The sequence below is a fragment of the Exophiala oligosperma genome, assembly GCF_000835515.1.
Source record: "Exophiala oligosperma strain CBS 72588 unplaced genomic scaffold supercont1.1, whole genome shotgun sequence".
Taxonomy (NCBI): domain Eukaryota; kingdom Fungi; phylum Ascomycota; class Eurotiomycetes; order Chaetothyriales; family Herpotrichiellaceae; genus Exophiala; species Exophiala oligosperma.
The window spans coordinates 104847-124678 of NW_015622818.1; the positions used below are offsets into that span (position 1 = coordinate 104847).

The 19832-nt window shown below is 50.5% G+C and overlaps 6 protein-coding genes across 7 annotated transcripts; 4 read left to right on the forward strand and 2 right to left on the reverse strand.

Moving 5' to 3' along the window:
- Window positions 1-639: 639 nt before the first annotated feature.
- PV06_00036 (uncharacterized protein) lies at window positions 640-2494 on the reverse strand. The gene is made up of 2 exons (XM_016400496.1): window positions 1846-2494; window positions 640-1743 (listed from the first exon to the last, which is right to left on the reverse strand). The coding sequence occupies exons 1-2, from the start codon at window positions 2282-2284 to the stop codon at window positions 1331-1333; spliced, it is 852 nt and encodes a 283-aa protein (XP_016267549.1). The 5' UTR covers window positions 2285-2494; the 3' UTR covers window positions 640-1330.
- Window positions 2495-2931: 437 nt separating this feature from the next.
- Window positions 2932-4893, reverse strand: PV06_00037 (uncharacterized protein). The gene is made up of 3 exons (XM_016400497.1): window positions 4265-4893; window positions 4167-4212; window positions 2932-4115 (listed from the first exon to the last, which is right to left on the reverse strand). The coding sequence occupies exons 1-3, from the start codon at window positions 4637-4639 to the stop codon at window positions 2971-2973; spliced, it is 1566 nt and encodes a 521-aa protein (XP_016267550.1). The 5' UTR covers window positions 4640-4893; the 3' UTR covers window positions 2932-2970.
- Window positions 4894-5379: 486 nt separating this feature from the next.
- Window positions 5380-6461, forward strand: PV06_00038 (uncharacterized protein; the record flags this gene model as incomplete). Its single annotated transcript, XM_016400498.1, has 1 exon — window positions 5380-6461. The coding sequence occupies exon 1, from the start codon at window positions 5475-5477 to the stop codon at window positions 6459-6461; it is 987 nt and encodes a 328-aa protein (XP_016267551.1). The 5' UTR covers window positions 5380-5474.
- Window positions 6462-6736: 275 nt separating this feature from the next.
- Window positions 6737-10425, forward strand: PV06_00039 (uncharacterized protein). The gene is made up of 3 exons (XM_016400499.1): window positions 6737-8013; window positions 8058-8652; window positions 8708-10425. The coding sequence occupies exons 1-3, from the start codon at window positions 7008-7010 to the stop codon at window positions 9714-9716; spliced, it is 2610 nt and encodes an 869-aa protein (XP_016267552.1). The 5' UTR covers window positions 6737-7007; the 3' UTR covers window positions 9717-10425.
- On the forward strand, window positions 10406-14682 carry PV06_00040. Of its 2 annotated transcripts, XM_016400501.1 has the most exons (5): window positions 10406-10603; window positions 10705-10796; window positions 10990-11033; window positions 11112-11836; window positions 11893-14682. In XM_016400501.1, the coding sequence occupies exons 4-5, from the start codon at window positions 11530-11532 to the stop codon at window positions 14331-14333; spliced, it is 2748 nt and encodes a 915-aa protein (XP_016267554.1). In that variant the 5' UTR covers window positions 10406-10603; window positions 10705-10796; window positions 10990-11033; window positions 11112-11529; the 3' UTR covers window positions 14334-14682. The 2 variants fall into 2 exon arrangements, with proteins under 2 accessions (XP_016267554.1, XP_016267553.1); XM_016400500.1 differs by having other exon boundaries at window positions 10990-11836.
- A 249-nt stretch (window positions 14683-14931) lies between these two features.
- On the forward strand, window positions 14932-18703 carry PV06_00041 (uncharacterized protein). The gene is made up of 2 exons (XM_016400502.1): window positions 14932-15377; window positions 15464-18703. Exons 1-2 carry the CDS (start codon window positions 15174-15176, stop codon window positions 18503-18505), a joined length of 3246 nt encoding a protein of 1081 aa, XP_016267555.1. The 5' UTR covers window positions 14932-15173; the 3' UTR covers window positions 18506-18703.
- The last annotated feature ends 1129 nt before the right edge of the window (window positions 18704-19832 follow it).

The following is a 19832-nucleotide window of genomic DNA, read 5'->3' on the forward strand; positions in this document are numbered from 1 at the left end:
ACTCCCCTTTCCAGCAAGGGCAGCGAGTGAAAGCCCCCGGAAGGGGGTCGATCGAGCAGAGGGTGACAGTTGGATGCTGTCGTGGATGACTAGTCGTATTCCTGTACCACCGCACGAACAGGAAGTTGATCACGCGAACTTTCAATCCAGCAAGCTGTGCGAGCTGAGTCGCGAAATCCGGTGTCAGGAGGATAGATACTTGCGTGTTGGCTCTGACCAGTCAAGATTCTCATAGGTAATGGGGCCAACGATCAGAGATCTGAGTAAGGCGACCACGAGCCTCAGTCGTACCTCGAGGAGAGCCTCGGGGCTGTCATCGGTAAGCATTCATCGATCGTGGAGACTCGTTCTATACCCCCTTGTCTTAGGTACGCCGACCACGACGTTTCTTATACGCGTTCCACCTCTCCCAAGGCAGACGGGAGTCATGCTTGTACGCGCTTGATGGCCCGAAATACCCGTCTAGTGGCGAGCCCTCGTGCAGTTGAGGTAAGCAAGCAGGCAAGCAAGCAGGCAAGCAAGCTACTTGGAAAAAAAAGAGTTTCGCCCAAGACATGGCCTCTACTCAGGGAGTCAGCAATCTAAAGTCTACGACAATGCTCAAGCCTCTAGGGAGTTTGATCATTGAACAACTGATGCCAGAGTTTTTCTTGGAGTCCTTGGGACGTTTGTCACCCTCGCCATGCTCTTCTACGTGTTCATACCACAACCTTGACTCTTGCCTAGGTAGTTGATACTATGAAAAAGACCCAGCCAGCGTCGAAGGTTGGCTGCTAAAGCTCATGACTGCAACTTGGACATTTTGCCCGCTTCTTCGCACCGTTGGCGTTATATCATATGAAGACAGTACTCGTACCTGAGAGTTTGTGCCGCTGTGATACCAAAGATTGATTCTTGTGTCTCTGCCACGCCATTTTGTTGCTCCCTTCCGAGCTGGAAATCCTCGTCTATACTCGCCAACACCAAGCATCCTTCCTTGGATAGCCTGCCAGAGTTGTTTCTTGCCACAGTCTAAAGAGTCTCCCCGCGCACTTCCACGTGCCCGTGCTCACAATGCAACGCCAAAAAGAAACCAAGGTATCGCTCGAAAACCATGCTCGTGCGCCATCTCTCCTCCACTGTAAAACGTCCCGATTCATAACCTGAAAACACAACAGGAATAGAAGATTCCGTATGGTCTTTTCAGTACACTCATACTCCGACTTGGCACGCCGTCAATGATAAATGTTTCACGTTCATCTTGCTCCTGCCTCCCTCTGTTTCCGGGCTATTTTGATCTCGTAGCAGTGAATAGCAAAACCGACTGCTGTATGTGTGTCCTTTGGTTTTTTTAAATCTTTGGCGCGGCGGTTTCATAATAATGTGCCATTTCCAATCCAGCCCGCTTGAAGCCGCATTTGACGTAGAATCCTTCGTTGGCCTCGCTACAGTCGAGGATGCACTTGTAGCAGCCGACGTTCTCCGCGACGTAGTCGAGGGCCTGGATGATGCGCAACCCAAGTTTCTTGCCTTGTTGGTTCTTGGCCACGGCGATGTCCTCGATGTGACCGACCAGGCCCATGTTGTGGATGAACTTGCGCTCGACGATGACGGCCCCCGTCCCCACGATGGTGCCGGACCCGTCGCAGATGACTAGGATGTAGTAAGTGTCGTTTCGGGAGTACATGAAGTCGTATCGGGCGTTGAACTCGGAGAGGGTGGGTTCGCCGACGGCAGTGAGGACTCGGAGTGTGTCGAGGAAACCTGACAGCAACAGGACCGAGTTAGCGACGGAAGGTAGGTACACGTATGTCTTGAAGGATGTCATGAGGGAAAGAAAAAATGCGGTTACACGTGTTTACTTGCCTCCGTAGTAATCACTCCGTCTTAACGGACGGATTGTATAACCTTGCGGTAAGAGTGATGTTACCACTGGACTGATGAGGGACGGTGAAAATAAAGGAGGCTCTTCATCTACAGACACAGCTTTGAGGGAGTGCTGCTGCTGTTGTTGTTGTTGTTGCTGTTGCTGTAAGGAGGTGGGAATGGATGTGGGTGTCGGTCCGGGCAAGATTCCATTTGTCATTGTGCTTGTTGATATAGATTTGGCTGCGGTGCTGTTGTCGCCGTTCGTCATCGTCATCGTTGTTTGTGTTGCAGCGGGCTGTGTGCTTGTGCTTGCGCTTGCGCTTGCGGACAAGGAGGCTTGTGTACTTGCTTCTTTTGAGACAGGGAGGGTGTATTCTGGGGTAGGGTTCGTGGTTGAGAAAAGGGATGCTTCGGTGGGTGTTTGTACGTCCGCCATTGTTGCCCGGGTGTGCGAGATAAACAAAGGTAAAGAAAGGATCCCGGAGATCGAATGGATGTTGTGTCAGGCCCTCAGCGGGCAAGAAGGATAGGTATTCAACAGCGGACTTGACAGAGAAATCAGCGTTGGTCAACCAGGGTACGGATACTCCGTACTCCGTAACGAAATCGTTGTAGGTGGTCCTGTTTGAAGTGTTGAGATGAGGAGGATCTAGGTGCGCATGGACGATTTTCCTTCTGAAAACGATAGTCAAAAGGAACGTGCACTCAAGTTTTTGTAAGGTCTGGCCTAGTCTGGTCTGTCGGTTATCAAGGGTCAATGCATGGACTTTTTGTTACAGTACTGCGTGCTCCGAATGAAAGGAGTCTCAGAGTCAGCAAGAATAACCCTGGAGTTTCTGAAACATGGGCATTTTGTTTCTCGTGGCCGATTCAGCTTCTAACAAGCATTATTTGCGTATCGTGCCGCGGCAACCAGTAAGCGGATCTTCAGGGGCACGAATAATACAAGCCTTCGACTATTAATAGTCGGCCACATGGGGGGCTGTACGGACTTTCAACGGTTCTCACCGTATGGAGGCCCAACAAGTTCAATGATTATTGTTGGTACTCTAGACTTACAGAAATGCACTCGTAATGCTTTACTCTTATCATGTCTTAATATTCTCATTTCCCTCTAAGCGTCTATTGATGTAGAAAAGTTATTCTGTCCGGGCTGTTCTCGGGCAAAGCGCAGACCTCACGAAAGTCCCCAAACGTCTCCTTTCGAGACAAGACAAAATTCTGAAAATCTTCCAACCGAACACCATGCTCAATTTTCTTGGTTGCATGTAATCCAGGCAACTTCATCAGTCCATCGTTGACGAAGAGTCGCACAAAATGTTCCAGTTCGCCAGTACTTTCAGGGTCAGTCTGACATGCAATCCGTTCAAATATCAATCGTCCTCCCATTGGTACCACGTCGCTCGTCCGCCAGCGTCGATCGGCCTTCATATGAGTGGTGGGCAATTCCTGCAGCATCACTCGCTCGTTCAGGATCTGCAGCGTTGCCATTACGGGTACGATGTCCCCGTCGTGAACGAAGCTGAAGTAGACGTCTTTGGAAGACCGGTTCGACATGAGGTTTTGCGTCGCGTTCAGCCAAAGCCATCCCATTGCCCCGGCGTAGGAATTGCCGGGACCAGCTCGATAGAAATGCAAGAGGTCGCGCGCGTACTCGAATTGCAGCCATTCTTCTTGGGTAAAGACCGCACACCAGGGGCTCGAGCCTTTTGCTAGGATCTCGAATCCACACATTTCCATCATGCTGTAAACGTCCAGATGGTCGATTCGCGCGCCTTGTGCGTGCGCGGAGAGTCGGTCGATGATAGGCTCCGTGAACACCTTCTGCCATAGTTCGAGCTTCCCGTAACCATAGTCATGACCGTAGCCATCCCTGCGATATTTGTAGCATGTATCTCCTGGAGTCAGAGTATCTGCGCCCCGGTCGGCGTCTTCAGGGATAACAACAAGTTCAGCGGAGCCGTCCGAGTGCCAGTCTGAGCCAAAGAACCCATCTGCGAAATTCATGGCTGTCTCGATATCCCGCCCGGAACTGCAAGACCAGAACTTTGTGCGTCGGGCCCGAGGCACAAGATGATCATATAATTCTCGCAGCATCTTGCCGGTATTGAAGGCTTGCTGAGTTCCGGCATATGGACCAGTGGCTGTCAGATTCTCGAATGCAGGATCTTCGGGGTCTGTGAAGTATTCCCAGGACTTCAAAAAAGAGAGAGCCCCTGTTAGTTCTACATCAGGCTTCTGCAGACGGTCCAAGAGATCGAAGTGTCCTATGAGAGCGTCAGGGGTTTCTTTCTCTTCGTAACATTGACTTTACTTACTGGCTCCGGCGTTCTTGGTAGGATACCGTTCGGCATGTCGAGATAGCTATCGGACATCAGCTTACGTTCAGCCGGGGAAGACTGAATATTTTGCTCACCATGTGAACCTGATCTACCGAACAATGTTTGGGCAGGGACGCGTTTGAGTATTCGACTCCGCTGACCCTAGGTATCCAAGGCCCATTTCCACCCAGATGATAGAACAAGTGCCAAATGTTTGCAAGGATCGCAGGACAGAACCCGCTGTCCATGAAAAGTGATGAAGTGCCGCATAGTCCGTGTCGTAACTTTCCAATGACTGGGAACACCAGGAGTAACACGATGACAAGAGACAACACAAGGGTTGTTTTTCGTGACAGCAGCCGAGAAGGTAATCTCTGCCGCTTCAATTTCGGTGAGCCCAGTGGCATTGGAAGACCGGTCTCCTTTTCAGGCCGAGACATCTGAAGCTGGGATCGTGGTCTGAATGACATCTGTGCCTGTGCTATGTCGAGATCGTAATACTCAGCCGATCATGTCGGCCCTGGTTGCAAGAAAGATCAGTCGTGACAGGTTTTTAAGATCCAAAGACTCCTGAATATTGCCGATAGAAGTAAGGCTCCTGCGCCACAATGCCTTTTACGGTAGCATGCCTTAGATGGTCTCCATGCTATGCGAAGAATTGAAGTAACAGATTGATAGCCGTAATAGAGAGAGAATTGGGCGAAGTTATGGAGGCGGAAGAAAGGAATTGATGTTGTTCGAATGGCCTTTGCGGTGTCTACCACGTGTCACTGTGTTTGAAGAATTAAATATTAATAATTCTATTCGTCGACTTAACGTGATTCGTACTCCCGTAAACCTCTAGTCTGTCATTCAGCAAAGCCATGGTATAGTATTTCCATCAAGAGTTCTCATATCTATGTGATTAAATCTCAGATGAGATGATCTAGGAGGTACTCTACTTGAAGTCCTGACATTGTCTCTCATCTTTGTCAATAGGTAGGTCTGTACGTAAGGTGTCTAAGACGTTCGGAACATCTCCCGCCGAAAGGACCTGTTTGTTAGTGACATTCTGTACTCATACGAAGTACCTAATCGCACTATTCCCCGCCCTCAATAAAGGCTTGTTATCGCATGCGGAGAACGACGGTGGTCAACGGCGAAGTCGGCATCAAAAGCGACGCATCTCTCAAATTTATATTCTTGCGTCCACTTGTCAAAGGGCGATGTTCACTTTTTTACGCTCACTTCTACACTGAACTTCATTCCTGTTACTTACCAGTTCACAGCAATCAGACTAAATCAAGATAAAGCGCAGAGATCAAGATGGGCTCTTTGCCGACACTCACACCGTCCGCACCCTATACGCACTCCCACCCTGTTCCTCCACCAGGAGTATATGCTCCAGCCGTAACATTCTTCGATCCTGAGACCGATACCCTCTGTCCTACCGAACAATCCCAGTACTACAAATACCTCGCCTCGGCCGGCCTTACTGGGCTTGTGATCCTGGGTACGAATGCTGAAACATTCCTCTTGACCCGCGAAGAACGACGTACCCTTCTTACGTTGGCCCGTCAATCTGTCCCAGACCCCTACCCCATAATAGCTGGAGTAGGTGGGCACTCGACGGCTCAAGTCCTCGAGTTCATATCCGACGCCCATGCCGCAGGAGCCAACTACGTTCTCGTTCTGCCTGCTGCATACTTCGGCAAGCAGACCACTCCTTCTGTTGTCCACAATTTCTACACGTCCGTCGCCAAAGCCAGTCCGCTCCCAATCCTGATCTACAACTTTCCTGCCGTGTGTAATGGCCTTGATCTCGACAGCGACGTGATCGCCCAATTGGCGAATGAGAACCCGAACATTGTTGGCGTGAAATTGACGTGCGGCAGCGTTGGCAAAATCACCAGGCTCGCAGCGACCTTTCAACCTGAGCGCTTCGCTGTCTATGGAGGGCAATCGGATTTTCTCGTCGGAGGCTTGGCCGCGGGAAGTGCTGGCTGTATTGCAGCTTTTGGAAACATATTCCCTAAGACCGTGTCCAAGATTTTCGACTTGTACAAGATGGGCAAACATGACCAGGCTTTGGCGCTGCAGAGGATGTCTGCACACGCCGAGAACCCCACAAAAGCAGGGATCGCCACGACAAAGTATGCTGTAAGTCAGTATAGTGCGAAAGCGGCCGGGATTCAGGGCAATTTGGAGGCAATGTTGCGACCCAGGAGACCATACGAAGAGCCGAGTGAGGCAGTGAGAAGGAAGATTAATGAGATCATGACACCACTGGCTGAGATAGAGAAGACGCTGTAGATGTTGTGCTTATACAAGGCCGGTACGTCTGCACAATAATCGTGTTGAGAAGCTCTTTGTGCTCCAATTGCCATAATATTCATCGACCTACACATTGCTTAGAACGTGAACCCACAAAATCGAGTGCTGAACAAAGTGTTCGAGACCACCGCCGAGGCTGACCAGGCTGCTAGACGCTCAGGGGCGGCAACCGCCTAACTTTCCCGGTTGGCCAACTCAAGTCCAGTAATAGACAGTTTCACGTCTTGTTGTTCAGCTGCGCTTACACTTCATTTCCTGCCTGCACCAAACGCTCTACACTACGATTTTGATCGTCGCCGAGGAGTCTATTCGAGCCCCTCGATCAGGGCTGCAGATCTAACCCTCCATGCGATTTTCGGCCACGATTGTAAAATTGTGAACTCTTGTCGAGGCAGCCAATAGTTCATCCCGCTTACAGCGAGCCTCGCACCTCATATGCCTCGAGACGATCCAATGTGGTATATACATCGAAGACGGTTTTGCCTGGCGCAGGACACTACATAACATCTTGCCGTTTGGCAAAGCATGCGCCTCTTAAGGAGTGACCACCATGGTGGATTCACCTTGACCAGAGATTTGATTGACGATATACCGGCCTATGCTATTCTCTCACACACTTGGGGCGCAGAAGACGACGAGGTGACCTTTGATGATATTGCAAACAAGCAAGCTGAAGGCAAGGCCGGCTATGCCAAGCTTCAATTCTGCAAAAGACAAGCCGAGAAAGACGGTTTGCAATACTTCTGGATAGACACTTGTTGCATTCATCGAGCCAATCATGCCGAACTATCAGAGGCTATTATATCCATGTATCGCTGGTACCGTGGCGCCGCTAAATGCTATGTTTATCTTTCTAACGTGTCAACGACGAGTATCGATGATTGTGATAGAGAGAGTCAGGCTGCCTGGCAGGCGGCCTTTTATAAAAGTCGCTGGTTCACGCGCGGCTGGACTTTGCAGGAGCTTCTGGCTCCCAGCTCGGTCGAATTCTTTTCCCATGAGGGACTTCGTCTCGGCAGCAAAAAGACTCTGGAGGCTATGATCCACGAAATCACTACAATCCCTTTACCTGCTCTTCGAGGTGATTCCTTGTCTAATTTTTCTGTCGATGAACGGTTGAGATGGGCGTTGGGTCGCAACACCAAGCGAATAGAGGACAAAGCATATTGTCTTTTAGGCCTTTTTGACGTGTACATGCCACCTCTCTATGGCGAGGGAGATTATGCATTCACTCGATTGAAAGAAGAGATCCATAAATCAATAAGAAGCGGGCGTGACATGAATGAAGTACGCTTCTCCAAACCAGATGCAAGCTCATCTGATGGCATCCCTGTTGATACTATGGACTGGACCTCTGTTGCTATATCCGACAAGCTCGCCACCTGGCTGTCGCCTACCAAACCCAAAGTGCATCATGAGAGGAACAGTAAATGCCGCACATACGGCAGTGGTACATGGTTCTTGGAGCGCGAATGTTTCAAACAGTGGGTGTCCTCGGGCGGTGGAGCCCTCCTCTGGTTACGCGGAATAAGTTCGTCCTGCGTCTTCAATAAAGTACCAAGCTGACCTCAGCAGGTGGCGCAGGAAAGACGACGCTCATGTCAACTGTCATCGAAGAGTTACTGCGACGAAATGATTCCAATACCAGGGTCGGATACTACTATTGCTCATTTGACGATCAAGAAAGCCAACTTCCCACGAGTGTCTTTGGATCTATCCTGGCGCAGCTGGCTGATCGAAGCCCAGGGCTTTCTCGAGAACTTACAGAGCTCTACCGTGAGAGATTCGCTCGGGACGGTGGAAAGCCAAAACCTCTCCTGCTCGAGGAAATGTTAGACAGTATTCGCAGAACGTCCCGACAATATGGCCAAGTATTTATCGCGGTAGACGCAGTCAACGAAGCAAGCGAGCCACTGCTAGTGTTGGAATCGTTGAGGTCTCTTTCCGAGAGTTGTACAATCATCATATCCAGCGTCAATAGCCCGGAATTTGAGCAGTATTTACAGCCGGTGCCATATCTGACGATAGAGACGATACGCATGGCTGATATCCAAGACGACGTCAACACCTATATCCGCACCTTCCTTGAAAGACATGCCAGGATGCAAGGCTTACCCTCCGATATCAAAGAGGAGATAGTGGTGTCTCTCACGCGTGGAAACAATGGAATGTAAGTGCCAAGGTCGGCGTCGGCCAGAGGAGATCGTCGACTGACCATATGGCAGGTTTCGCTGGGTACAGTGTCAGCTTGTCCGATTAGCTCACCTCAAAACTCCAGGTCAAATTCGGACGACTTTGGCTGGGATGCCGGCCAGTCTTGACAGCACCTATGAAGGTATACTATCGCGAGTCGACGATGGGGATAAAGATCTGGTGAAAGAAGTCCTTCTCCTGCTTACCTTCTGTCTCAGGCCGTTGAGTTTAGTGGAAATCTGTGAAGCATTGCAGATAACATCGGGTTTGGCGCATCTGGATAAGAACAAGCTTTTACTATTCCCTATGGACGTGGTGAGCGTCTGTGGCGGGCTGGTGGACTTTGATGAGGACACTGGGACTGTGTCTCTGGCACATCACTCGGTGAAGGCATACCTGACCAGCCCTAGTCGGCAAGGCAGCACGGCATACTTTTACCTCTCAGCGGATTCGGCCAACCAATACTTCGCAGAGAAATGCTTGACATATCTTTCTTTTAAGGTGTTTGCAAGTGGCCCTTGTCCCGATACCGCTTCGCAGGATAAACGACAAGCACGCTTTCCATTTCTCGCTTACGCGGCTTACAACTGGGCATTGCATGCTGGAAAAGTGGCTTCAATGGGCCCATCTTTATCAGTTGCGATGAAGAAATTCTTCTCGAGTGCGACTTCCAAACACGGAAACTTCCTGGCATGGGTTCAGGTACTTCTCCCGGAGCAAGAAGTACGAGTGGTCGCAGGAACGCCTCCGCTGTACTATGCTGCGTCGTTTGGTCTGCTTACTATCGTTGAATATCTCATCGACAGCGGTGCTGACCTTGAATCAAACGGTGGGCGATTCGGGGCCACGCCGCTCGGTATTGCCAGTTACCGTGGTCATGCCGACGTGGTGAAGGTTTTGGTGGACTGCGGAGCGAATCCGTACAGTCCAGATAGCACGGGATTGAGTGCCGTGGATTGGGCAGTCCATCTAGGACGCAGCGAAGTTTTGGGAATATTCAAATCCAGAGGTTTCGTCAGTGATCGGCGCAAGATTGTCTAGGACACCCGGGTCCTTCGGAGACATCTCATGTACGAGTACTCATAGGATCAGTAGATTCGCGCAAGAACCTCGTCAAAGTGCGGAGAAGTGATTCAGCAGGGATAACCATATCGAGGATGTTCTGATCGACGACGTGGATTTGTTGACGACATGATGCCATATTATTATTGTTGCAAGCAACATTTCGTCCACACTCGACCATAACAGTCACAGCGGAACGTATGTAAGCCCAGACACCATCTCGCCTAAAATGGACACCCCAGAACAGTTCCAGGCCATCCTCGGCACGCACGGGGAGCAAAGAGTGGGCAAAACAAGGAAGACGACAGCACTAGCGACATACGGAATAAAAGAGAACAGAGTGATTCCAAGGCCAGCCCATTGACACCTGACACCTGTCTGCCGCGTTCTGCAAGATGCCGCTTGTTTGACAGCATCGATCTTGTAACTCGGGCGGGATGACGAAGATTCAGTTAGACGAACACGAGCCTTGAAATCAGCCGATTGGAAATTAGATCCTTAACCTTGCTTGTTTACCATGACACAGCAGGTGGGTGTACGAGCCCAGAAGGGCATCACTTCATAGCGGGGGGTCGAAATGATGGACTATTCGAATCGTCATGCTAAGAAAACATATAATTACAGTCCTCGTATGGGGTAGATAGAACTGGTCTGTGCTGGGAATAATAAATAGTCTGACCTGGAGGAGGAATATGATGCTCATCGCATTCAACTCCCTTTTAGGCGATTTCGGAATCGTCGCTTCCTCATTTTCTTATGGCCGATTTGCCGATGGATGGGTGACACTAAAGACTGAAGATCCAGGTGTGCCTTCATGTACATACATCACGGATGCGGAACACAAGCTACTTCAGCTACTTCAAATTGTGGGTGTCTTCAATTCCAAGCTTGGATGCGGACAATGCGTCATTGACACCAAAAAAAAGTCCGTTGGCAATGGTGTGGGAATTAATTAACAGACTGAAAGGACACGACTCTTCCATTATTGTCATTTACCTCTGGGAAACATCGACACCACTGCCTGGAGAGCCTCAACTTTAGTACGTTCAAACAGTTCTTGTAAGCAACTCGAGTCCTTCACCCATACCCTGAAAGGCCAAATGCACCGCTTAGCTTGGTAGCTAGCTATTCCTTAGCTCATCTCGCCTGCATGTGCAGTGGGTGCGTATGCGTATGCAAGTCCGACACATGTTAGCCTTACATCGGCATCTTTTTCTCGATAGCAGCACCAGCATTCAGGCTAACTTCCCAGACTCAGGGCCGTTCGATACTACGATCCTCTACACATCCATACCTGTCAGTCACCGCCCTACATCTTGCCCTTGCTTCTTCTATGTCTATGCCTTGAAACTCACCGGGTCACCTGGAGGACAGCTTGCGAATCACCCTACCACCACAATTCAACAATCAGTAACCGCCAACAGCTTCTTCACAGTCGCTAACAATTACCCGCCAATCCCGAAACTCCGTCCGCCGATGCATCCTCTGCACTTTTTCCAACACAAACGTCCACCTTCGTTCAAGCCTTAGGGCCTGTTGGGAGGAACTCTGGAGAGAAGAGAGCGGAGATTCTATGCACAGGATTGCACATACTGCAAAAAGAACATAATAAATCCATAATAACAGAGGCTGGTACTCTCCCTGCGCCAACGCCAACATCGTCATAACTGGGACACTATCTCCACCGGTTGCTCCGGTATATCAACTCACCCAGCCTCCCACTTCGCAGTCGACCTGCACACCTTTCACTCACAGAATTCTCCCTGTGAGCCTGGCGCCAGCTTGTGGCACCATGGCGTCGGTGCGTTCACACTCAGTTTGGACCTGGTTCACGGTCTGGTCATTTCTGGTGGCCTTTCTCTCGTTCAGTGCACCGGCCAGAGCAAGTAATACGACCTGGATCAAATATACCGGCAATGATGGAACAGTATGGCTGGAGGACGACCGCAAGCCGGCCTTGTACACCCAGAATTTCGGAGACTGTCAGGGTGACTCGCTTATCAACGTCACTCGTTTCGATGCTGCATACTACAAAGATAATATGACGGTGCTATTTCACCTCGAGGGCAATTCTGCTTTGACCAATGAGTCTCTGATGAGTAAGTGTCGTCCCGGGAGCAGGAAGCAACCAGGACCCATGTTAACATGGCCTTAGTGTATATTGGTGTCTTTGCATACGGAGAGTCTCGTTTTAATTTGACCTTCAATCCATGCAGCGCCAACATTGACAGTCTGTGTCCTCTCAACTCGTCGGTCCCAATCTCTGCCAATGGCATCATCCCCATATCCCAAGCGGACGTCGCCAATATCCCGACCATCGCCCTCTCCATTCCCGACTTCGAAGGACAGGCCATTCTCCGGATTTTCGCCAATTCGACACAGTCACAGATAGCTTGTTTTTCGGCTGTCGTCACAAATGGTGCTACCTTCTCCCACCCTTCAGCTGTCGGTCCGGTCCTGGGCGTCTTTGCAGTAATTGCTCTGTTCTCGTCGGTTGCAGCCAGCATTTACGGTCGAAATGTACCGGAAACCCGCAAGCATTATGCACATTCAATGTCAATGTTCGTTGTCTTTTCAGTCTATCATCACATTTTCTTTACTGGAGCTTTATCGATGAATTGGCCAAGTGTCTTGGTGGCGTTCTGGAGCAACTACGCATGGTCGGCTGGTATAATATACAGCCAGAAGATGCAGAACTCAATCAACAAGTTCATCGGTAGCAACACCGGAAACATCAGCATGGTCGGTGCTGCTCCCAACGGTCAAAATGCGATCGACCTAGGTGGGGGATATCAGATTTCACAAATCTACAAACGAGCGGCCTTCCTTCCTTTCCGCCCGTATGAGGGTTCAGGCGTGACATTCAGATCCAACGAGCTAGAGCATGTCCTTAACCGAAGAGACCTTGCAAATTCATCTTCCGGATATGCATGGTATGGAACGCCTGTTAAACCCGGTCTGCCGCTGCCTGGAAATTTCTCTGGCTTTGCTGGAACGTTGGCAGAGCTGAACATTCCCGCGTCGAATGCGTTCTTGACCGGTCTGCTCTGGTTCCTCATATTTGTGGCTTGTCTGCTTGCTGCAGTATTCCTGCTCAAGTGGATCGTCGAGGCCATGATCGCGCTTCACGTGATCAAGACAAAGCGGCTGGGATATTTTCGAAGGTATTGGCTTCTCTTCACCGGTACTATGGTCTTGAGAACTTGCTACATCGCCTTCTTCATGATGATGTTCTTGACCATGTTCCAATTCACCTTTGGTGGTTCGAATGGTGTCAAGGCTATTGCCACGGTTATTTTCCTTGTTGTCCTTGTTGGAATGCTGGGCTCTTGCGGTCTAGCAATCTGGTACAGAACCAAACTAGGAGCTTTACCAGAAGACCGTGAGAAGGATCCCCAGAAGGTGATCGACTCAGGAAAGAGGAGCCCCACGCCTTCGGCTGATAATCCAGAGGCAGAACCCAAATCGAAAACGTGGCTGCAACGACATCTTCCCGATCTAGATTCTGGTCGGGTTCACGTTCATGATGACCCCAACTACATTGCCAAGTTTGGTTGGTTGTCAGCACGTTTCCGCCGGAGCAAATGGTGGTTCTTTGCCTTCTGGTTGATTTACGAGCTGGTCAGGGCTGCATTCTACGGCGGTGCTGCTGGTCATGCCCTAACCCAGGTTTTCGGTCTCCTGGCGTGGGAGATCATCGCCTTGGTAGCAATCGTCCTCATGAGACCATTCGAGAGCAACCGTTTGAATTTGTTGATGGTGTATCTACTTGGCTTCAGCAAAGTTGCCACGGTGGCTCTCTCGTCGGCATTCGATCCTCGATTTGGACTCGATCGCATTATTACGACAGCCATCGGAATCGTTGTTATCGTCATTCAAAGCATCCTCACCATTTGTCTGATGATTGCTATCGTTCTGGGTGCCATCTCGAGCTACATGTCGCTCACTCGCTATCGTGAGACCATGAAGCCTCGATCATGGCTAAAGCCACGGACAAGATACTTTGCACACATTGACCGTAAGGCCACGGACCTACCAAAGCCTCCACGACCTCCGCCAGCTCCAGAACCAGAATCAGAAACTCCCAAGGAGCCATACTTTTCTGTTGCAGCTGTACGACGAGAGCCGAAAATTGAGGATGAGGATGCGGATGGAGATTCAGACGTCGTTGATAATACTGAGTCGAAACGAGCTTCGATAGAGCCGAACTCTATTCCATTCCCTCAGGCTCAAGTATCCCGCTCTCAATCCATGCGTTCTCGGACTAGTACATCGAACTTGCCATACGGTGCAAGAGTACACCGCACAAGCTGGAGCATGAGAGACTTTCAAGACTTGGGCCTTGATCAAGGATTCACGCCGGCACAATCTAGGATGAGCATTGACAGTACGCATGATGTCTCCAACCGACACCGGTCTTCAAGTCTGAGAGGGCCTTCTAGAAGTGGTACCATCACTGGACCGTCTGATAGTGGACCCAGTCTCCAACATCAACATAGCCGACACAGACGAGTGACTTCGATGCCTGGTGGACCCAAGAGAAACAGCTCAATCGTCAACGAGGAAAAGGAAAACGAGCCAGCAGAAGAAGTTTAGGTGAGTTCTGAGCGACCTTGCGCACGTCTGGCGCGACGACGTTTACGATTTGCACGAGCATGATTTTCCCTCGCAGCTCTCTAGCCAGAGCTATGATTATATGTCGATCCCTTTCGAGAGCGAGCATTGATGTGGCGCATATGAATATTCCAGGGTGGGATCATGACACGACAATGGAGTTATTGCAAGGATGGAATTGCATTGTTTGTGCTTTTATCAACATTTGCTCGGTGACTGCTTTCGTAAAATAGAGACCAAGTATATACATTCCTGGAGCATCCATCTTCCAATCAGCCACATAGGCAATTGCACATATGAAGATACCACATGTTTGCCACTTCTATTGTCTCCCTCGACTCGCCCTGAACCTCTCCTGTCGCCGAGGTATGGCAGGTCTTCGACTGCGCCAACATAGTGACCATCAGTCTTATCTTGTTCTCACTGGCAATGCCGGCGTTGGTTCGGCACATGAGAAAAATAGCTGCGCATAGACCCATGCGCACATGTCGTTTCACCTGACGTCATTTCGCTGGTTATTGCGCTCAGTAATCATCACGTGTGTCACATGCAGCTGGCTGACATAACTTGCTTGGTTGCTGGTTTTTGCTACAATCATCCAAATGAACGAACACTTTCAATATTTGCCGCCCTTCAAATTGCTTCCTGCCCTTATCATGAGACAGCATTTCACCTCTCAGATTGCCAAGCGGAGCACATTTCCTTGTCCTTGATTGATATTGATGGAGTGAAGACCCCACCGTTGCAGCCAGCAATCCCTCAAACTTGCCTCGTCTCTGGCCCACAATATCGAAGATCGTTACTAACCTCCTTGGTCGCAAGATGACCTTCTTGTCCAGGAAAGGTTCCGGCGACTCGACCGATAGGGACAATGATGGTAGAGGCCGGAGCCGGGCTTCGTCGACGGAGACAGATCAAGGCTCAAGCAAGCCATCCATCTTCCGACGCTTGAGCAAGAGCATCAGTAGATCGGATGAAGGGCCAAAGAAGAAAGATGACCCCTCTAACACCACGCAGCAACATGAGGTAAGGATGTCTGTACTTTTTCTCGAGAACCGCAAATTCCGTTGTTTTGCCGTCTTATGGTTGCACAAGGCTGAATTGCGACACAGGCCAAGACAAGCCAGAAGCAAGCCACCATGGAATCCATGGAGAAGCTCGTTGAACCGAAAGTTGATGAGTTAAGACCTGAGACCACGGCCCATGATGTCCACGTTGAACGAATGGAATCCCATCCTCACCCTTCAGCCAATATAGCCTCGTCTGGAAGTCCGCCATCAACACCCCGGAGTGCCACAGACACCCATCGCCTCCCTACTCATGACTCGGGCATAGTATCTCGCACGGCCACTAAGCAAGAGCCTTCAAAGAAGCCCGACGGTCTCACCAAAGATGACGTCGAACATCTGTTCAACGGTGCTCCTCAATTCATCCTGGAAAAGGGTCGGCGGGGACGATTCTTTCCCCAAGCCTTCTTCCCCTGGAACAACGATCTCGAAGTGGGCGATCTTCAGGATCGGAGATATCTCAAGCATGAGAGCTTCGCATTCTGTACGCTTCATGCACATCTACCCATACCGGATGAGGTCGGGTGGGTTCCGGGCATGCCGTTCCCTATGAAAAAAGTGGGACTCGAAACGGGAAAGAGGCCGCTGTTCGAATTAGGAATCTACGAGAGACCAAACATGCTAGGACAAGATGGGAGAGAGCCTGGCACCGTTGGACTGAGATACTTCCTGGAGAGACCGGTTGCAGACGGCGTACAAGACAGCAAGATCAGAGAACATGCCAAAGATGTAGAAGTCGATTTGTCACTGGACGATACTCCGGCAACTGAGGCATTCAAAATGCTAGCTCTATCTCGAGACAACGAGCAAATGAATGCCAAAGTGGGCAAGCATGCGCCCGCACAGGATCGTCTCAAGTTCATCAACGGGGGCCCTCCAGCTTGGAAAAGTGTCGGGGTAAGACCCATAACCATGCAATGTCTGGTCGGCAGAATGGAAATGCTCGATGGTTGGCGTGATAGAACGGTAAGTGCAGGGTGGCGTGCCACTGTGTTGGACCAAGTCAAGTCCCCTGAACTCCACGACCATCTCTTCGGCGAATTGCTTTATCCACCACGAAAACTGCACAATGAGTCCAAATGGCATGACAAGGAGGCCATGAAGGTACAAATTGAAGCTCTGGTCAAAGTCCTTGCTACCCCTGGGGCATGGCTAGACTTGAGCGCTCCCGAAGCCCGACTACGCTTTGGCAAGATCATCAATAGCCGCACTACTCACTTTGACTACACAACCGGTACGATGATAATCAATCCGGAGAGGAAATGGCTTCTTATCCAGCTCCTCCTTTCTCTCGAACTTGTCGTCCGCCTCGACGCTGCTTTGCGACTGGGCATTGCAATGCATGCTGAACACTTTGAAATTTCCAGTGAAGAAATACACCACTTTAACAAGCTCCGCACACTGAAGGTCGACTGGGATCTGGTGCTTGCGAGACGCTACTTGGACTTGTGCTACGTGAAGAGGAACGAGCGCAAGGAGACGTTGATCAAGACGGAGTCTCAAGCTCACAAGCTCGATCGCCATGCCAGCTTCTTTGGCGGACTGAGGCACACCCTTGGTCTTGACGACAGGGCCGAGTCGGAACCGGACCTTTGCGACGTTGCGATTCTACCACGCGATCCACAGATAATCATCGATGGTGTATTCCGCTTCGCCACCAACATCGGTTGGCCAAGGGCTCTCGACGTCCAGGCACGCCTGTCCCAGAAGTTGAATGAAGGCACACAGGAAGATCGAGACAGGTTTCTCCTGGAGGCCTTCTTTTGCACAAACGAAACCCACCATGCTCAGCATGAGGCAGAACTAAAGATAGTTCCGCCACTGGACAGCTTCAACCTCAACTTACATGCAGCAACCCCTGAAACCATCGGCGGCTGGCTTTCACACAGCTGGTTCTCGGGACTGATCTTGCCTGGCAATTCTACGTCCGACATGCTCATGGCGACACTCCTTGAGAACGACACGGACCCGGCCACGCTTGAAACGCTGGGCACGATGAACCTGCCTTTCCGATCCTGTGGGTTTGTCCTGGGTGATTCCTCGTGGTGGTCGAAATCCAGTATCGTCGCCCGGGTGTTGGCGCCCATACGTGGCTCGAAGGAGAGCATGGGTTGGATCTGCCTGCCCAACTTTGTGCCTTTTGTCGAATCTACCTCGGAAGCGGTCTCGAGTCGATGGCTCAAGATCAAGTCTTATCCTGTGCCGACGCAACGAGACCGTCCACGTATTCTTGACGGCGACCGACTCGCGACCGAATCAACACCTCTGGGTGTCGGCAAAGGCGGCATCATGGGCGCCGAGTTCAGCATGGTGACGGATCACATTCTCGACCACGATTCGCACGCCGAGGTGGTCGTGAAGTCGGTCAGTCTGCACCTGTCCAACACGAACGCGACGGCCATGAGCGCCGACCATGCCCTTTCGGCGTGGGCGCAGTTCGATCTCAGTATCACGCGACCGGACGGAACTCCACCAGAGGCCAAACAAGTCCGCTACGGTCTCGACAGGGCGGTCTACTATGTCACGGCGTACCCTTGCCGCCTCCCCCACGGACACGCCACGTTCAAACCGGGCTCGACCGACGCCCACTACATCCGGCAGCACCCCCGGCACAAGGCGTCCGAGCATCTGCCCGCGCACCCCCTGCACAAGACGTACAGGTTCGTCACGAAGACGCTGGAGGAGGTCGTGGAGAACCCTCACCTCGAACCGCCGGCGTGCGGCGCGGGCCCGACGGTGGAAGTTTGGATCGTCGACGCCAGGAACAAGCTGAGCGCCGGGGAGAAGGAGAAGTGGAGTGAGATCCAGAGCCTCCTCCACCAGAGTCACAACCAGAACCAGACTCGGTCCGACGATACTTCGTCGACCACTTCGAGTCACATGTCCGCGGCGGCGAGTCTGGCTGAATGGTGCGGTCCCGGGGTGGAACAGATAAGGAACAAAGATGTCCTGGTGCGGGCGTGGTGCGCACAAAAGGGACGCAACGCCATCGTCGCACGCGTCGGTAGGACGTGCCTCAGTTGTGCAGTGAGGGAGGCCAAGGCTTTGGAAATCGGTGTCATTGTCAGGGTAGGTATCAAGGAGTGATTTGAGTTGTTTTTTTTTCTTCTTTCAAGCACAGAAAGAGAGAGAGAGAGAGAGAGAGAGAGAGAGAGAGAGAGAGGACGAATGGGACAATGTACATGTGCGTTGTCTATCCACATAGTGGAATGAGAGAGATGGCAATGAAATGGACTGCCTCTTAAGATTATTTGCCATATAGGAAACCTGATGAAGTTGTGGTTGTTTTTTCCTTTTTTTCAACAAATTCCTTTTAAAAATAAACAAATAAAAAAGTCGATTACCACGCTGATTGAACACGTTTACTATCATGGCCTTGGGACTTTTACTTGTTTTGTTTTGTAACAAGGAGGATGATTGATATTTTGAACCAAGAGGTTTTCGTCTTGTGTCATGTGGTGTTTGCGTCGTTTTCTGGTCATATCTTGGTGTTTTTGTGACAATGTTGATCTCGATCCACGATCCAAAAAAGGGGGGGGAGGAAAAACAAAGTGACATGACTCTGACACTTTTGTTACCTCTCTCACCTTCTACTTTCAACCTTCCGTACCCAACTTGGGTTGAACTTGTCGACATTTCCTAGAATGGGGTAGGATAGTTCTAGTGGTTGGCTGGGTTGGGTACTGACCCTCGGGTACTTTGGTAGGTATTGTAGATTGGATGTCACCACCGTTCGTTGGGTACAATACCTTCCAAGATGGTGTAACAAGTCATGACGATATTTTTTACATCTCGGAGGAACCATCCGTCAATGGCTGTTTCTTACTTCCGTAACACGGAGTATATGATGCTTTGATGCGGGTGGTTTAGGGAAAACGGTCGAAAGAGGACCACGGACACAAGATCTCATCAAACATGACAATGGTCAACTCGTGTTTGTGAGTTTGTTTTTTTTCCCGGTCGGGTTTTGACAGGTTCTTGTTTTTCTCGGATTCTGTACCAGTTGGAACCACTCGCTAAACCCCCTCGATGATGGGTTGGACGGACCTCCAACAAGGATTTGATGAGTAAATCGGTAAAGGCTTCGGATGGAAAATGGATGAATGGGAAAACACACACACACGTATACTGTACCAAGAGAACATTGTGATGCTCCATCTCCAAAGTCCAGTCCCCAGATGAATCTATTTTCCACGTGAAAAGATCTAGATTGACATGTCCCATGACTGGATGACGATGAGAAGTCGGATCGTTTCCTGTCCGAAAGGTACCTGTCCCGGGATCGTCAAAGAGTCAAAAGATCCGAGTTCTACTTTTTGAGTACGGGATACTCTCCGAGATTCGTATTGAATCCGAACAGTCTTTTGGGGTGTCCAGCCACAGACACAGGGGGGGGAAGAGAGAGAGAGAGAGA